Raw genomic sequence first — 15,927 nt, 5'->3', positions numbered from 1 at the left:
CGTTTTCTATTTCCATCCATTTGCATGCAAAATTCAAGATGTCATTGTTTTTTACCGCTGAGTAAAACTCTAATGTGTATATGTTCCACACCTTTTTTAACCATTCTTCTATTGAGGGGCACCTAGGCTGTTTCCAGGTTCTGGCTATTACAAATAGTGCTGCTATGAACATAGTAGAACAAATGCTTTTGTAGTATGTTAGGGAATCTTTAGGGTATATTCCCAAGAGTGGAATTGCTGTGTCCTGAGGGAGGTTGACCCCCAGTTTCCTGAGAAACCGCCACACTGATTTCCACAGTGGCTGCACGAGTTTGCATTCCCACCAACAATGGATGAGTGTTCCCCTCACTCCACATCCTCTCCAGCATAGGCTATCGTTGGTGTTTTTGACTTTAGCTATTCTGACAGGTGTAAGATGGATTTTAAAGACATTCTTCATCGCCATTAGCAGAAATGTGCATGTTAGATTGTGGAATGAAAAAGGTGTGCCAAATTAGGATGCATTGTGTTTATTAAAAAGAACAGTAATTCTTACCCGTTTCTGTAGGCAGCACTTGAAGCAATTGATGAACTCGATCTTTTTGGAGCCCATGGAGGACGCAAGTCAGTCATCCATGTCATGCCTGACGAAGTGGAGCACTGCCAGGTAACATCCAGCCTGTAGGCCACTGGCGTGAATCTTAGGCTAAAGACAGTGTGCCTCCTCCCAACCTCCTTCTCAACATAGGCTCCAGAAAATAGGGGAGGAGAATCCTAGCTAAGAAAACCTTGGGCCCCACTTCCAGTTACTGGCGTGACCTCTTTGTGATTCAGCTTCCTCATCTCTAAAGTGGTATAGGTGCCTTCCCTGCTGCCTCACAGAGTAACTGTAAGGAGCAGAGTAAATGAACCTGGCCAACTTGCCCAAGTGCTTTGTAGCCAGAAAGTACCATGCAGACATAAACCATGGTGAGTCTCTGTATGTGGAGCTAAAGCCAAAGCATCTTGGTTTTGCTAGAAGCAAAATCTGGTCTATATTGTTTTGAGTATGTAAGTGCTTTTCTCACAGCTTCGTTTCTTAGTGTTCCCAAATGGAGTGGCTCACAAGTGGCATTGCACTTGAAGTGTGCAGAGTGGGAGAGGGGAGAAGAGAGATGGCAAAGTTATAGAACTTCTTTGAAATACAGATCACAGGAATGATTGGTAGAGTGCAAGGGATGCCATTAAGCAGGAAGTCCTTAATTATTATTAGCAATTATTAGTGTGGACCTACTATGTGGTAGACCTACTATGTGCTGGGACTAAAGTGAATCAGAAACATAACTTGTAAGTAGTAAACCATGTTTGATGGTACATGCCTGTAATCCCAGGAGGAAGAGGCAGGAGGACCAAAAGTCCAAGCTCATCTTTGCTACTGAGGGAATTAATTACCACGTTCAAGGCTAACTTAACTACAACTTAACTCACTTAAGCTACATGAAATCCTGTCTCCAAAATAACTAAACCCCAAACACTTGTAAAAAGCTTCAAGTGAGAGTTCGTGTTTCCAGGCATGTACTTTATAGTTACATTTTGGTCAACGATGAACAGCATAAATGTGGTATCATAGTGTATTTTGTCTCTTATTAACCAAAATGTACCATACAGGCTGTGTGTGTAGTAGACTATATGATCTAAGTGTTTGTAAGTATACTCTATGATATTTATACCATGATGAAATCACCTAATACTGTTTTTTCTCAGAATGTGCCACTCATTAAGTGATTCATGACTACAGTTAAAGAACTGAGCCAAGAATTGGTTGACTGTAAAAAAGGTTTATTCTAGAGCTAAAAGGTTTCACTCAGCCCCACCTTCCAGCTCATTCCATTTTCCTCACTAAGCATACTCCTTAATGAAGTCTGTGGTATTTTCTTACAGTATACACTAATAAGGGAATACTGACTGGTATGTGTCTTGGTAGAGATATAGTGTAATGGGAAAGTAGAAGTTGGGTTAGAATCTTAGCTCGATCACTGGCTGCATGACCTTGGGCATGCATCCTGTGTCTCAGAGTCCTTGTGTATTAATTTGTTATAATACCTTATCTCTAGCTGCAGATGGAATATTTAATGAGCTTGTTTTATCTGTACACACTAGATCTCAACATTACTTCCTTTACTTTTCCAAACATTCCCTTATAATTCTAACCCCCTTCTACATTTATAGTGCTTAATCTAGTTACCTTATTGTTGAAATCCTATCATAGTGCCTCCGATAATCTTTAAAAAGTTCTGGAACTAAACTGTTTGGTCTGACACTCAGGAGATCTTCTGAATTTTACTCCTCATTAAAGCAGTTTTTAGCTTACCTAACTCATCTAGTCCCGTTTCACAAAAGCATCTGTCTCTGTGTTGCTGGTCCTGTGTGAATGTTTTCGTCTGGTTTCTGTCTTCGTAGCCAGACGTCTTGGCCGCTGACATAAACAGCACTGTAGTTCTTCCCCATCAGTGAGCATGGGAAGAAGGGAGATAGCACTTCTGAGCACAAGCCTCAGACTGTCATGTTCTCTTCAACTCCCCCTCCTCTTCTAAGGAAGAGAAAGCATTGTCTGGGTGGCTGGGTAAGCAGGGGTGGCCAGCTGATGCCATGCTGGTAAGACTGAGTCCTTCTCCAAATAGACAAACTCATTTGAATGTTTCCTGTAGGCTAAGGTGATGATCCCTAGCTACTCTATCTAGCTAGTCCTGCTTCTCTAGCTTAATCACTTCTTTGGGTTTTTTTTTATAGTCAATTCTTTTCTCCATGTTGCCAAGAGCATCAACATCTAAAGAAATCGATGCTGGACTTCTTTCTATTATTTCTTTCCCGGCCTTTGCAGTAGAAGATGTGAACCTTGTGAATGTGACCAAGAATGAAATTATTTCCAAGCTTCAGGTAAGCATTGAACAATGCCCCCCTGTTCTGCATTAAATGCCATGTTCATGTGATGACATGGGGGCATCTAACTTATCCTTGTAGCTCGTGGTGTGGTTTCCCTAGATCGGCAGTTCTCAGCCTTTAGGTCGTGAAAACCCCATAATGGTTGCATATTAGATATCCTGCATATCAGACATTTACATTATGTTTCATAACAGTAGCAAAATTACAGTTATGAAGTAACAATGAAAATAATGTTATGGTTGGGGATCACCACAACATAAGGAAATATATTAAAGGGTCGCAGCATTAGCAAGATTGAGAACCACTGCTTAGAGGTTATAGGAAGAGTCCTTCCAGAATCTCTTGAAAGCTCTATAGACCCTGCCAGAACAAAAGCACATATCTAACTGCTTGCTATACAAGCATGAGGACCTGAGTTCAGATCCCCAGAAACCATTTCACAATCCAGCAGCACATATCCATAATCCCAGCACTGGGGAGGAAGAGATGGGTGGATTCGCCAGGTTTGCTGGCCAACCAGTTTAGCAGAATTGGTGAACTCCAGGTTCAGTGAGAGTCTCTGTCACAGAAAAATAAAGTGGATGGGGATTGAGTAAAATGGCTGGTCTCTCTCTCTCTCTCTCTCACACACACACACACACACACACACACACACATCACATCACATCACATCAAAGGAGAAAGGTTGACTTTGAAAAGAGAAGAAGCCAATGGGGAAGAGAGGAAGACAAGAAAATAATAGGTAAATGAGGACAAAGTACAATAAAAATATTAAAATTATAAAATATAATGAAAGTCATATTTTTGTATTCCAATAAGAATTTGAATGGTGAGACTCTATTACATTCTCAGCAAACAGAAATCTATAAAATTGTCCAAGGATGTAAGTTTCCTAAGTCAAAGCTTCCATATTGATTGTCCCACCTATATTCAGCAAGAAATATCTTTGTCCCTTGCAAACAAAGCAATTGAAGAGTCTCCAATCATATTCCCAAAAGAAAGCAACTGGAGGGGTTAAGCCCTGTGGAGAAAGGGGGATAATTTAGGTAGCTGCAGCTGACAGGGCAGTTGTAATGTGCTTACAGGACAAGTGGCTTCTATGTTGAGTCCCCTGGCATGATTCCCAGAACCACACAGAACTTGTATAGAGACCTTCTGGACAAGTGATAGCCAAGCCTGCCAGGACAGCTCCATCTCCTAAAGAAACTGGGAAATAGGCATCCAAAGCTGCATCTAGGGATTAGGAATAAGGCACCATCGTACCCAGCCTACTTTCTTGACACCCAGAAAACTGGAGAGGAACCATGACATCTGCAGGCAGTGAACCAGCTACCACATAGTTCAGGAGGCCCTACCTCCATACTTCCACTTCATAACTCCCTCCCCCTCCTCCAGGTCTTGCGAGGCCTCTGAAGCAGACCACCTTCAACATGCACAGCCTGAGTGCACTGAGTCTGTGGATTGGCCTTTAGCATCCCAGACATACACAGAACAGCCAAACATTTCAGATATCAGTGCTTTCCTCACCAAGTGAGGTTACCTTTGCGTCTATGTCTGATACTGTAAATCTCATGGAAGGAATAGTCATTCACTGAGCCCCTGAGGAGCATATTTGCAGCCCCACCCCAGACTCTGATGGAATGCTCCTGTGTTCTCTTCAAGTCTGAATTTGCTTTGCTTAGTACTTAAAAAGAACTCTTTACATTAAAGCAAAGAACACCGGTACATGTTTGCTCACTGAAAAACGCAAGGGAAAGGGGATGAAGTACTGACTTGAGTTGAAATTAAAAGGCAAAGAAAATTTCTTTTGATTTCATCAGCTCTGCTTTTTTTTTTATTCACCTTACCAGGGGCGTTATGGATGTTGTCGCTTCCTTCGGGATGGTTATAAAACCCCAAGAGAGGTTGTATTTAAATATTGCTTCTTATGTTCCTTACCTGCTCCATATCTACTTGCCACTGTGTCATTTTCCCTCTATTGCTTATAATTACATGTTGAATATTGGGAAGGAAAGTATTAATTTTGGAGTTAGCAAGCCTGGAGTTATACAGAAAAGACTGATCATCAGGTCAAGCCGGTAATGTGAAACCAACTCGTAAATCAAGGATGAGTAAGTCTGTGGCTCACACGTTATTTTCTAAAGATAATTTGTAGCCTTCTCTTGGGTTTTAATGCCACAGTGATTAATATTATGATATAAATTATGATATAAATGAAACAGATCATCTGCCAAGCACTGCGATAGACAAATTGCTATTTTTTTAAGAGAGAGATAGGATACTTTAGTGTCAAACTACCGAGAAATCCTTTGTGTATTTCTGATTTGGTGTCTGAAATTTTGCCCAAACTAGCATTTCCCCATGACTGTAGACTCCTAATCATAACAACGCTGAGGCAGAGTGACATTGTGTAGGAAATGTAACATCCTTTTCTAAAACTTTTATATATTGGGTTCTAGGACCCTCATCGACTGCATTATGACCCCGCTGAACTTAAGCTCTTTGAAAACATTGAATGTGAATGGCCTGTGTTCTGGACTTACTTAATCATAGATGGAATCTTCAATGGTGATGCTGTTCAGGTGAGAAAATGCTGGGCACTGTGCTCATAAGCCTGTTGATCCCACTGATGGGCTGATCACTATTAGCAGAGAGTCGTTTTGTTTCAGCTATATGTTGCCATTTTAAAAACTTTTCCGAAGCCTAGTGAATTAAAGCAGCAGCTGTCTTATTTATTTGTTCATAATTCTGTTATTTTGGCAGAGCCAGTAGGAACAGATTGTCTCTGCTTCTCCTCATGTCCCCTGGGATAGTTGGGCTAGAGGACCAACTCTTAAGATGGTCCCGTTAGCATGTCTGGTGAGTGACATCTGACTGCCAGCTAAGGCTGGATGCTCAGCTGTGGCAGGGACTTGGTTCTTATCCACGTGCCTCACTTGGGCTTTTCACAGCAGGAGAATCTCTGGGTCATTAGATTTTTTCATGCCATAGTTGTCTTTTCCCCAGAAATTTAAACGCATAGGCTGCCAAGCTTTCTTAAGTCTTCTTACAGAAATGGCAAAGTGTCTCCATCACATGCTTGGTTAAATGGATGGCACATACTCAGAAGTGGGCGTTGGGGGAATTAGACAAGGGCATGCGTGCTAGGAAGCATAGTTCTTGTCTATCTTGGACAGATGTTCCTTTTTATCCCTTTCAGATCAGACGGTAACTTTGCTGTTTTTAGGTCTAGTTCAGAGGTACTCTGGATTAGAGATACTCTCAGATAACATTTTGTTTAGTGTATCAACCCCTGTCTCCAAGCTCCAGCTATTCTCCCTGTTCTTTCCATTCTCTACACCTGAGCCCAAGTGATTTTATTAAAAAGACAAGCTTAGATTACGCCGCTGCCCTGCAGTATTAGTTGCCTTCCTATTGCTGTGACAAAATATCTGAAATAAATAAGTTAAAAGGAGGGGAATCCCCTTTTGGCTCACTGTTTCAGAGGTTTCAGCTCCTAGGTGGTTTTAGCCTCATTCCTTTTGGTCTTTCAGTGATGATTTGTGATGCATTGTGGTAGGGAGCCTATAACAACAGAAAACTGTCTCCCTCATATTGGCCAAGAAACAGGGTATGTGCTGGGGAAGAAGCTAGAGCCCCAGTACACTCTCCCAAGAGCATAACTTTAGTGACTAACTTCCTCCGGGTACACCCTATCTGCTAGTTTCCACTACGTTCAATAGTGCCAATAGATCCTGTTGACCAGGATCTCACTCTGGCTTCTCAGAGCCCATTCTGATCATATCCTGGGGCTGGAAGAGAAGGAGATCGGCAGTAGTCTCATGCATTTTGGCTTTTGAAAGTTTAGTGCTCAGAAACATAGGCAGTAAACTTCAAATGGTAAGGTCCTTTCATTATTCACTCTTGCATTGTATTTAGAGTTTATCTTAGGCCTTCTTGTCTTTTATTCTAAGTACTGAAAGTTCTCAGAATGACTGACTTTGAGTTTCAGTGAAAATAGACTTACCACTGATTAAGGAAGGGGACAGTGGGGAATGAGATTAAAATTCCTATGCTTCATATTTTTTTAAGGGCATAAGAGATAGTTTACTCTGTAACCATTTTAAGTGTCCATGGTTCCGAAACATGTACTTAGGCTACTCAAAACTCCATGTTCCAACGTGGAAACAGTTTCATGAGTTTTTTTAGTTTTACAGAAGAAAGTAAGTCACAAATAAAGGCAAATTTAAAATACAGTGCTGGGGTGGGTACACCAGAGAGGTGGGTACAGTGAGATAGGAGATGCTTTTCTGTAAGCCCCAGATGCTAGTTGAGCTTTTAGGAAGGTGAAGGCCAGTGGTTTGCTAAATTAAAAAATTCCAGGTTTTTATTATTAGTCACAGGATACTAATTCTCACAGAGAGGTGGGCAAGGAATGGCTGTTCTGGAGGGCTAGACCCAGTCCAAAATAGGGTCACTAGCCTTTGTATCTGCAGCATTCCAGTCTCTCCACAGCACTGAATTCAAATCACTAATCAGTCTCTGCAGACACAGATTTCTTTCAAGAGCTTTTCGTTCACACTTCCCTCTGTTAGCCAAGCATCATATTTTGTGCATTCAGGGTCCACATATTATATATCAAATATTGTAAGTTTGCTCATAGCTAGGAAGGCCCTTTTTGAGGATCTGATACAGATGAGGCAGGAAGTAGATTGGTGCTGCCAGGAGCAGACATGTTTCATTGTCATGAGAAGCCTTGTGTTATTAAAACATCTAAAATGTCATTTTATGTACATCTCTGAAGTGTTTGAAGAACCCCTATCTAAAGTCTATCTCTGTTTGACCTTGAAAGCTTACCTAACATGACTACAAGTCTGATTGATAAAAGTGACTACTAACCTGCACTTCTTTATTATTCTAAATAGTTTCAAAGATTAGAAATGCACATTATTCTGTTAAACGAGCTGCATATGTACAATACCTTAAACAAGCGTAGAAACATATGTACTTATGTACAGTATGTTCTAACAAAAATAACCTTAAATTTGTATCAATATATAAAAGTCCATACCAATAGAAAATATTTAAGACTAGTAGTTGCTTTTTTAGTTTAAAAGTGGATTCAATAATCTACCCGTTTATCCTGTCATTTCTATATCCCCCTTTTTCTTTTTGGAATGAGATCCTTAATTCTAATTTCCTTTGTTCAGCTTGTTTCTTGACCATTACCAAAAACAACTTGTAACCAACCTACCTAAATAATGACAAATATCCATAACCCACTGAATGACCAAAACCTACCCAACTAATCTCTTGGGAATGTGGGTGTCTTGTTCTCTAGATTGCATTCTGATGTATGTGGAGCAATGGTATCTCTAGAGGACCCTGAGAAAATTGAAATAATGGTCAAATACTAGGAGAGGTAGCTATATCATTTGTTGCCAGTCTCTGTGTAATGGTAAAGTATAGGGCTTATCTGAAGTCCTGACTGGAGTAGTGCCTGAGGCTGGACCACCTCAGCTAGCCACCTTGAAATTTTGCTGATCAGTTTGTGGTCCAAAGTTGATCTTTGAGTGATGTTTATCAGTTTAGTAGCATTATCACAATCCAGGTGAAATTATTATGGGTCCCCATCATCCTTTGGAGACTTAAAATGGTCACTGTTAGGAACGGTCATGGTTCACTGCAGAAAACTTAAACATTTTAAATGTCATATGTAGCAGATCTCAGAGAGGTTAAAGAACCACACAGTTTGTTAAATATATCTGTGGTACACAAAAGAAAGAGGCTCTGGAAAATCTAACAATACCCTGAGACTAGCATATAATTCTGATGTTGAACAGAATCATAAGGACTTGGAGCTGCTTTACTTAAATTTCCTGACTTATAACTTGTCTTTTCTGATTTTTTTGCATCAGTATGGAATTAGGCTCTAGAAATTGGTATTCCTTGTACAATGTGAGGAAGGATCCAATTAGTTCTCTTTATAAACTGAATTCTCTTGCTTTTGGGATATTTGTTGCTAATCTCTCTCAAAAATTACTGCAAACTCTTTGCCATTGTTCATTTTCTGTCCATAATGAGGAATTTTCAGCATTAGTAAAAGGTACCACCATTTCTGCTGATTCTACTCCTACTAATTGACAAATTTTCAGAATTAACTCAGAAATGTTTTCTACATGGCTCTTTAGTTTTTTACTCTTGTGTGTTAAAAAATATCCATTCTAAGATATTTTCTCTGCATAAGAATTCCTGTAGGAGAATGCATAGAAGGTAAAATAACCAGAATACAATTAAGCTCTAGATCCAAATGATCAACATGTACATCCTATAATTTCTTTTCTACCAAAGCCAATTCTCTCTCAGCCTCAGCTGATAATTTTCTTGAACTATGTCCTTATGTCCTTATCACCTTGTAAGGTTTGAAGTAAATTGCTTTGTTCCTGGGTAGTCAGTTGAGTTCTAGGCCATAGCTAGTTAATTATCTCCCAACAATTTTTGAAATCATTAAGAGTTTGTAATTGATATCTCCTGATTTGTACTTTCTATGATTAAATTTTCTGTAAACCTATCTTATATCCTAGGCACTTAATAAAATACCCTCTTTGTATGTTTTCAGGAGCAATTTGTAATTCCCAACAAGGCTTTTTTTTAACTTTTCAAACATTTTCTCTAAGGTATTGACATCTGAATCATCTCTTCACCACATTTTCCATTGTAACTGAGGGTCAGCTTCCAATACTCCTTTAATTAAATCTTTTAAGTCTCGTGGAATAATTCTGTTCCAAGTGGTCCATGAATTTAACATCTGCTTTACAAAAGGAGAATGCATACCATATGAAACTATTGCTTCCTTAAATCTCTTCAAATATAAACTTTCTATAGGATTCCAGTTAACTTCTCAATAGCCTTGGAGATGCCTAACATCTGGTGGTCATTCTTGAATAGTAACTGGGGAAATTAAGGTTGGTTTCCTAATAACCTTGTACTGCTCCTCTTCCGTTTCATAGTGCAGTGAGTGGTGTAGTAGGTTCTGCTCCAGATGCCTCTGTCTGTGTGTGAATATTTTTCCTAGTTTCATTAGTATGTCTTTCTAAGTAAGGATTGTATCTTACCAGTCAGTTTTTTGTATTTGGCACTGACATCAAACAACTTTTTAAAGGATAAAGCATGAATTTCCAAACTGATAATGATTATAATTGACATTATGTCAATCCCAGCTAAGTTGTTATCCCTTTATTTTGTTCCATTTTCAAGCCATGCATGTGGAACCATACAGGGACCTAATATCCGGCATCATAATATTATTTCCTATTTTTTACATGGGGAAAACCTTTTTTAAACTAATCCCCCCCTTAAGAATCCCCAGGTGTCTCACCAGATCTGATGATGATGACAGTGAAGTGTAAGACTGGCTCTTGCTACATAGCATGGCTGGGCAGAGAATACAGGTGGTGCATGACCTGGTTGAGAGCTGCTCATGTGCAGCTGGGGGTTGAGAGTGTGTGGTGGTCACAGCAGCAATAAAAGCCCAAGCAGGTGTCAAGGCAACTGACTTGGTATGGCAGTGTCTTAAAGAGGGCGTCCAGGGGAAACGCACAACTCGCGGGGATAGGGACTCAGCCACCTCAAATGCTGACACAGGGAAATGTGTGAAAGAAGCATGCATGGCAGAAAGTGAGGACATGGGGCCACTTGAAGGCAGACCAGCTCAGGGTGGGTGACTAACACTTGTGGCATTTGGAGCCCAGGCACCTGTGGAGTTTAGGGCTGGGAATGGGCAGCAGCTCGAGGCTGTTGTGGGGAGGCTGCAACAGGAAAATCCCAGATGCACTCAGAGGGCCTGGGCCAAGGGAGGAAAAGCCAGCCAGGGGCAGTGGCTCTGGTGGCTGCAAAACCAGGGTGGGAGCAGCTACCTCCTGATGGCTACCTCCTGATTTAGTGCCCTGAGTTGGATGCCAGATGATGTGTTTATCTAATTATTCTTTAACAATAAAAACTCAGGAGTCAGATATCAGAGTAAGAACCTTAATGATCAGAGATGCCTCAGTGACCCCTCCTCTCTCTCATTCCTCCATCCTAAAAGAACAGAGACCCTCTTTCAGCCCCACCATACTGCTAGTAGTTAGCACCACCCTTTGAATCAAAACAAACTTTATTGACAGTCTTGGGAATTTCAGAATGCAATCAAAATATCACACAACAAGATCCACTTGGTCTCTGTCCCACCTCTTCCACCTCTGGGGTCATAGATGTGTCACCAGGTCTTTTATGAAGATTCTGTGGATCCAGACTTAGGTCCTCACCCTTGCGCTTTACTGACTTGAACCATCACTCCAAGAGCCTTAAGGGGGGTGGGAGGGAAGGGAGAGAGAGAGGGAGAGGCAAAGGGAAGGAGGAGGGGGAGGAAGAATGGAAGGAAGGAAAGAAAGAGCAAGAAAAAGGAAAGAAGGAAGGAAGGAAGGAAAAAGAAAAAGGTTGATTATTAGAAAACTACCACTTAGGGCAGAAATAGAATATGCTGCCTAAGATAGGATTTCTAGCCCAAGATGTTTTAAACTTGGTAAGACAAATTTTACATACGAGAAAACTTAAGAGTAAATTATTTAAACTGTAAGGGTATGGGAATTATATCTGGTGTAGTATAAATGATAGTACAGTGGAAAGTTTAAGGACCAAACAGCTACTTCCTCGGGGGCTACCCTTCCCCTCTCCCTGGAAACTTGGCAAGTGTGGCTGGACTCAGGGAGTGACAAGCAATGGTGTTCCCCTTCTAATATTGTCAGCAGGAGTTCCTCTCTGGTCTTCCACAGCCAAACATTTTAGCATTTTTGCCCTATTTGTTGCCAAGAGGCCTAGCTTGTTGTTGTTTTCTAAGTTGTATTGCCATTGCATTATTAACTGACAACCTCTGTCACACTAAACGTGCTGGGGGCTGTTTTCCAGGTTCAAGAATACCGTGAAGCTCTGGAGGGAATATTAATCAGAGGCAAAGATGGGATCCACTTGGTGCCAGAACTCTATGCCATCCCACCAGACAAGGTAATCAGGTGGTGGCACGCCCCTTGTGCTGCTCGTCTAGACTATGTAGGTTCAACCTTGACTTTCAGGTATTCTCCACCCATCTTTTAGGCCAAATGACCTTTTTCTCCAGAAGTGGTTTCTAAAGGCTAGTTTTCCTATCCATTCCTAGAAGGAGCTATGACTTTGAGAAACATGTGAAACATGCTTGACCATGAATATCCTAGAGAGGCAGCAGCTAACGAGCTTTGGAGCATACCTGTACCTAATCTGTGTTTGAATAAGGCCCATACACACATGACCAAAGGACATGAAAGAGCCTGACTATACTGAGGGAGCCTCTGAAACCTGTCCAGTCTAAGACAGCCCTGGAGCAGGGACCAGACCCCACTCACTTCTACCAGCCTAGACCTTTGGGTCTGAGCTTCTACCAACTCCATGTATTTGTCATTGCATGAACAGACATTTTCACATTACCCAAACTTCCTTAGGATACGTTAAGGACAAGACTTCTATCATGCCTCACCATACAGATTAAGTTCCGAAATCTTCCAGGGACATTTTCTATGTGTCAGGAAGTCTCCTGCAAATTTCTTCATTTTATATCTGTATCTGTATGCCATGGATAGAGTGAATGCTGATGAGGGTGAAGGGTGTCTGGGGCACTTTCCTTAGTGACATTTTCATGTCCCTTGTTCATATTGCTCATTCCCTAGTACTGAGGCATCAATGTCAGGAAGGTGGAAGCCAAACAAGAGAAAATGCATACCTTCAATGGTAGTACCCCTATTTTCTGGTAGACACTAGCCTTTTCTGTTCTCCCAAAATGTATATGCACTGATCATCGTCACTGCTTGGTGTCCGAGCTTTGCTTTGCCTTCTGGTGGGTAATACTGGTTGTGAATCATAAAATGTTACTCTACAACTCTCTCTCTTAACTATCACACTGACAGGTTTCTGTTTGTCATCCAATATCCTCTTTGCTCAGTGTATTTAGCTTATATACTGGGTACCAGCATTTTACCTTAATTTCATTTTGTGTTGGCTTTGCAAGTGAGAGTTGGCAAGGGTCTTCGAGCAAATCAATAGCATACTGAGACTTCTGGGAGGGAATCTTGCAAGATACTACAAACCTCTATGGCAGCTTTGTGCAAATTAGAAAAAGTCTGGGACTGCGGTGGCATGCAGCCTGTATGCTTGGACAAGGTGCCACTGTCTGGGGACTAGTGAAAGTAGGTCCAGCAAACACATAGTGAGCAGCCACTCCATGCCTGGCACAGCTTAGCGACTAGTACACAAGGTGGTTCTGTTTTTTTGAGTAGGTAGGCAAGGTGAAATGGAGCTAGGCTGGGAGGTGGAGGCCGCTACAGGAGAGATGGAAGCAAAGATGGGGTACAAATGCTCCTGTAAATAGTCGTTCAGAAGGACCAGAGTAGGGAGGAGAGGGGTGCTTCCGTGAAGAGAGAGAATTGAACTCTAGTGGAAAAGATGGCAGAACAAGTTCATTTTTTGACCTAGAAAACGTATCTGCTTTCTGTTCTTTAGATAGTTTTCATTCTAGATTCTTACAGTCTTCCTTAATAGTTGTATTTCAATGTATTTGATGTGTATTTAATGTGCTAGCCAATTGTAAAAGTAATCCTATATATTGTAAATCTATGCAGAGTTCTGTAAAAAGAAGAAAACATTTGTTATCCCTAATGCTATGACTCAGTAGCAGCCACAGAATTACATTTTGAAGAATATCCTTCCACGCTATTATTTGTTTCTTGATTATTTGACTACCAGTGATAACTCCATTCAGTGTGTGCAAAACTTGTATTTTAAATATTTACTACCAAGAAATATAAATCTTTTCTAAGTATGTTAATAATATCACTGATTAGTCCACAATACCAAGAATGAACCCCACATACACGAACATTTGTGATACCATTTTTCCCCTGTAGATGGATAAATGTTTCCTATTTCCTTTGAGTGACTACCCTAATGAATGTTTCAATGACTAAAACCTTAAAGGAAGCATGGAGTTTAGAAGAAGAGCATCCCATATGTAGCTGACACTGTCCTCAGAACAAGCAGGCATTGCTAGGACAAAAAGGGGGGGGGGGGGCACAGAAGCTTATGCTGATGAGATAAAGCTCCTGGAAAGCTCCACTTTCTGAAGGAGGTGGGCTGGGGAGTGGCAGCAGCACTATTGGTTTTCCTCAACGCATCGTGCCACCTTCTGGTCATTTTCTTGCATGGGCATATGTCCCTGGGGATGGTAAGCCAGAAGAAGAAACCAGGCTTGACATCTAGCTATGCACTCTGCTTATGTAGACTGCTGGTTGCTTTTTTTAATGAGAACACAACCACCCATAAACACAAAATGTGACGCTTCCTGCTGCCGACAGCTGGGTATAGAACAGGCAAGTCAAGCGTACAGCACCAGTGGCCGCAGGTAGGCTTATGGGAGGAGCACTGGCCTAGGACCAGATCAAGATTTGAAATCCCCCCTCTGTTGCTTATAGTCATGGGGTGCTGAGAGAGGAACTCTTTGCCTTCTGAGTCTCCCACCCTGTATTGCACAGAAGTGGTCTGCAGGCTAAGAACTGCTTTATAAATCTTCAGTATGTTCCCCTAATATAAGACATTGTTAACCTTGAACTGTTTATTTTCTCTGCCAGGTGGATGAAGAGTACAAGAACCCTCACACGGTAGACCGAATTCCACTGGGGAAGCTGCCCCATCTTTGGGGACAGTCCTTGTACATCCTCAGCTCCCTGCTGGCAGAGGTAGGCTTTCTAGGGTGGAAAGCCATCTATCTGATTAGAGTATAGGAAATTGGGGAGAGCACAGTGGTTCTCTGTACTGAGTAACTGCCAATAGCTTGTGCAGATTCATTACCTTCAAGGTCGCCTGGGCTGTTTTGGGTCCCAGTCTTTTCTCTGGCCTTGCATATCCATATTTTAATAAACCAGTTCAGATCAGCTACATGCCATGCTCCCTGGCTCCCACTCACCAGAATCTCTGTTCGTAGTTTGAATCTGTTTACATTGTTGCTCAGCAGACATGGGAACATTTTCAGCCAAGATTAGCACATCGCACATCTGATCTTGGAAGAGACAGGGTTTAGGAAGTTATTAGATGGGCTAGAAGCTCTCTCAGCCCAACACACAGAAGCAGAAGGGCTCTTCAGATCTCTCTCTAGAAAGAAACAGCAGGCGCAGATCATCCTTCAGATACTGCAGCCCACACCAGCCTTCCTCTTGACCCATTCCCTCTTGCCCCCAGGCTTCTGTTGGAAAAGCTTTAAAGTGAATCTCCCAGTCTTGAGTGAGAAACTTCAGCTGAGAATTCTGGTGTGGGGAAGGAGCCTAAAGAAGAAAGGGACTGACCACATGAGGCTGGCCGGCCTGTGTGCTTCGCCACCTATAAAACTGGGGAAGAGGACAGTGCATCAGAATGTTACTGGGGCACTGGTGTGGTAAAGACCGTGAAAGATAGCACAGTGGACACATCACCTGGGAACATTGGTTGCTGAGGTGGTTCCCAGGTATGTTCAATCTCCCAGGTTTCACGGTCATGGCTTAATTTATAACAGTTCACCAATTGTAAGCCAATCCTGTATCCAACCAGCTCAGTGACTTTTGGCAGGTCTCTTAACCTCTCTGGGCCTCAGTTGCCTCACCTGTAAAGTGAAAATTTGGGCTTTATTGTCTGCACAATGCATTCCAGCCCAGATTTCAGGACATGTGAGGTAGGAAATAACTAACTCCACCCCCCTGAGACCTGCTCTCCAATATAAAAGTCTTCCTATGGGCCCAGCAGTAGGTCCATTCCATCTCATGTCACCTTCATCCCCTTTGAATGCTTGGATCATTTCTAGAAAGTGCAAGAAGGTATATTTTAAAAGAGTGCAGATAACAAGATTGCAAGAGTTGTATTTCCAAAGCAGGCAGCCCTGGACCAAAGTCTCACTATAACGCTTTTGGCTTCCCCACCTGAAGAACGGTGATGGACATAGGAGACTTGAGTGTGACA

At 41.7% G+C, this 15,927-nt stretch overlaps 1 protein-coding gene across 6 annotated transcripts in view; it reads left to right on the top strand.

Annotated features, from left to right (window-relative positions):
* Positions 1 to 15,927, top strand: part of Phka2 (phosphorylase kinase regulatory subunit alpha 2) — an 89,077-nt gene that overhangs the window by 31,934 nt on the left and 41,216 nt on the right. For all 6 annotated transcript variants that reach the window (XM_087903044.1, XM_048440687.3, XM_048440690.3 and 3 more), the window contains exons 8-13: positions 548 to 646; positions 2,749 to 2,895; positions 4,752 to 4,805; positions 5,361 to 5,483; positions 11,827 to 11,922; positions 14,571 to 14,678. In XM_087903044.1, the coding sequence (XP_087759170.1) occupies positions 548 to 646; positions 2,749 to 2,895; positions 4,752 to 4,805; positions 5,361 to 5,483; positions 11,827 to 11,922; positions 14,571 to 14,678 (627 nt within the window). The remainder of the gene's footprint in view (positions 1 to 547; positions 647 to 2,748; positions 2,896 to 4,751; positions 4,806 to 5,360; positions 5,484 to 11,826; positions 11,923 to 14,570; positions 14,679 to 15,927) is intronic.

This window comes from Myodes glareolus, chromosome X (assembly GCF_982192425.1).
Source record: "Myodes glareolus chromosome X, mMyoGla1.1, whole genome shotgun sequence".
Lineage (NCBI taxonomy): Eukaryota > Metazoa > Chordata > Mammalia > Rodentia > Cricetidae > Myodes > Myodes glareolus.
The sequence above is the reverse complement of the archived record's forward strand: the minus strand, read 5'-3'. Positions and strand labels throughout refer to the sequence as shown.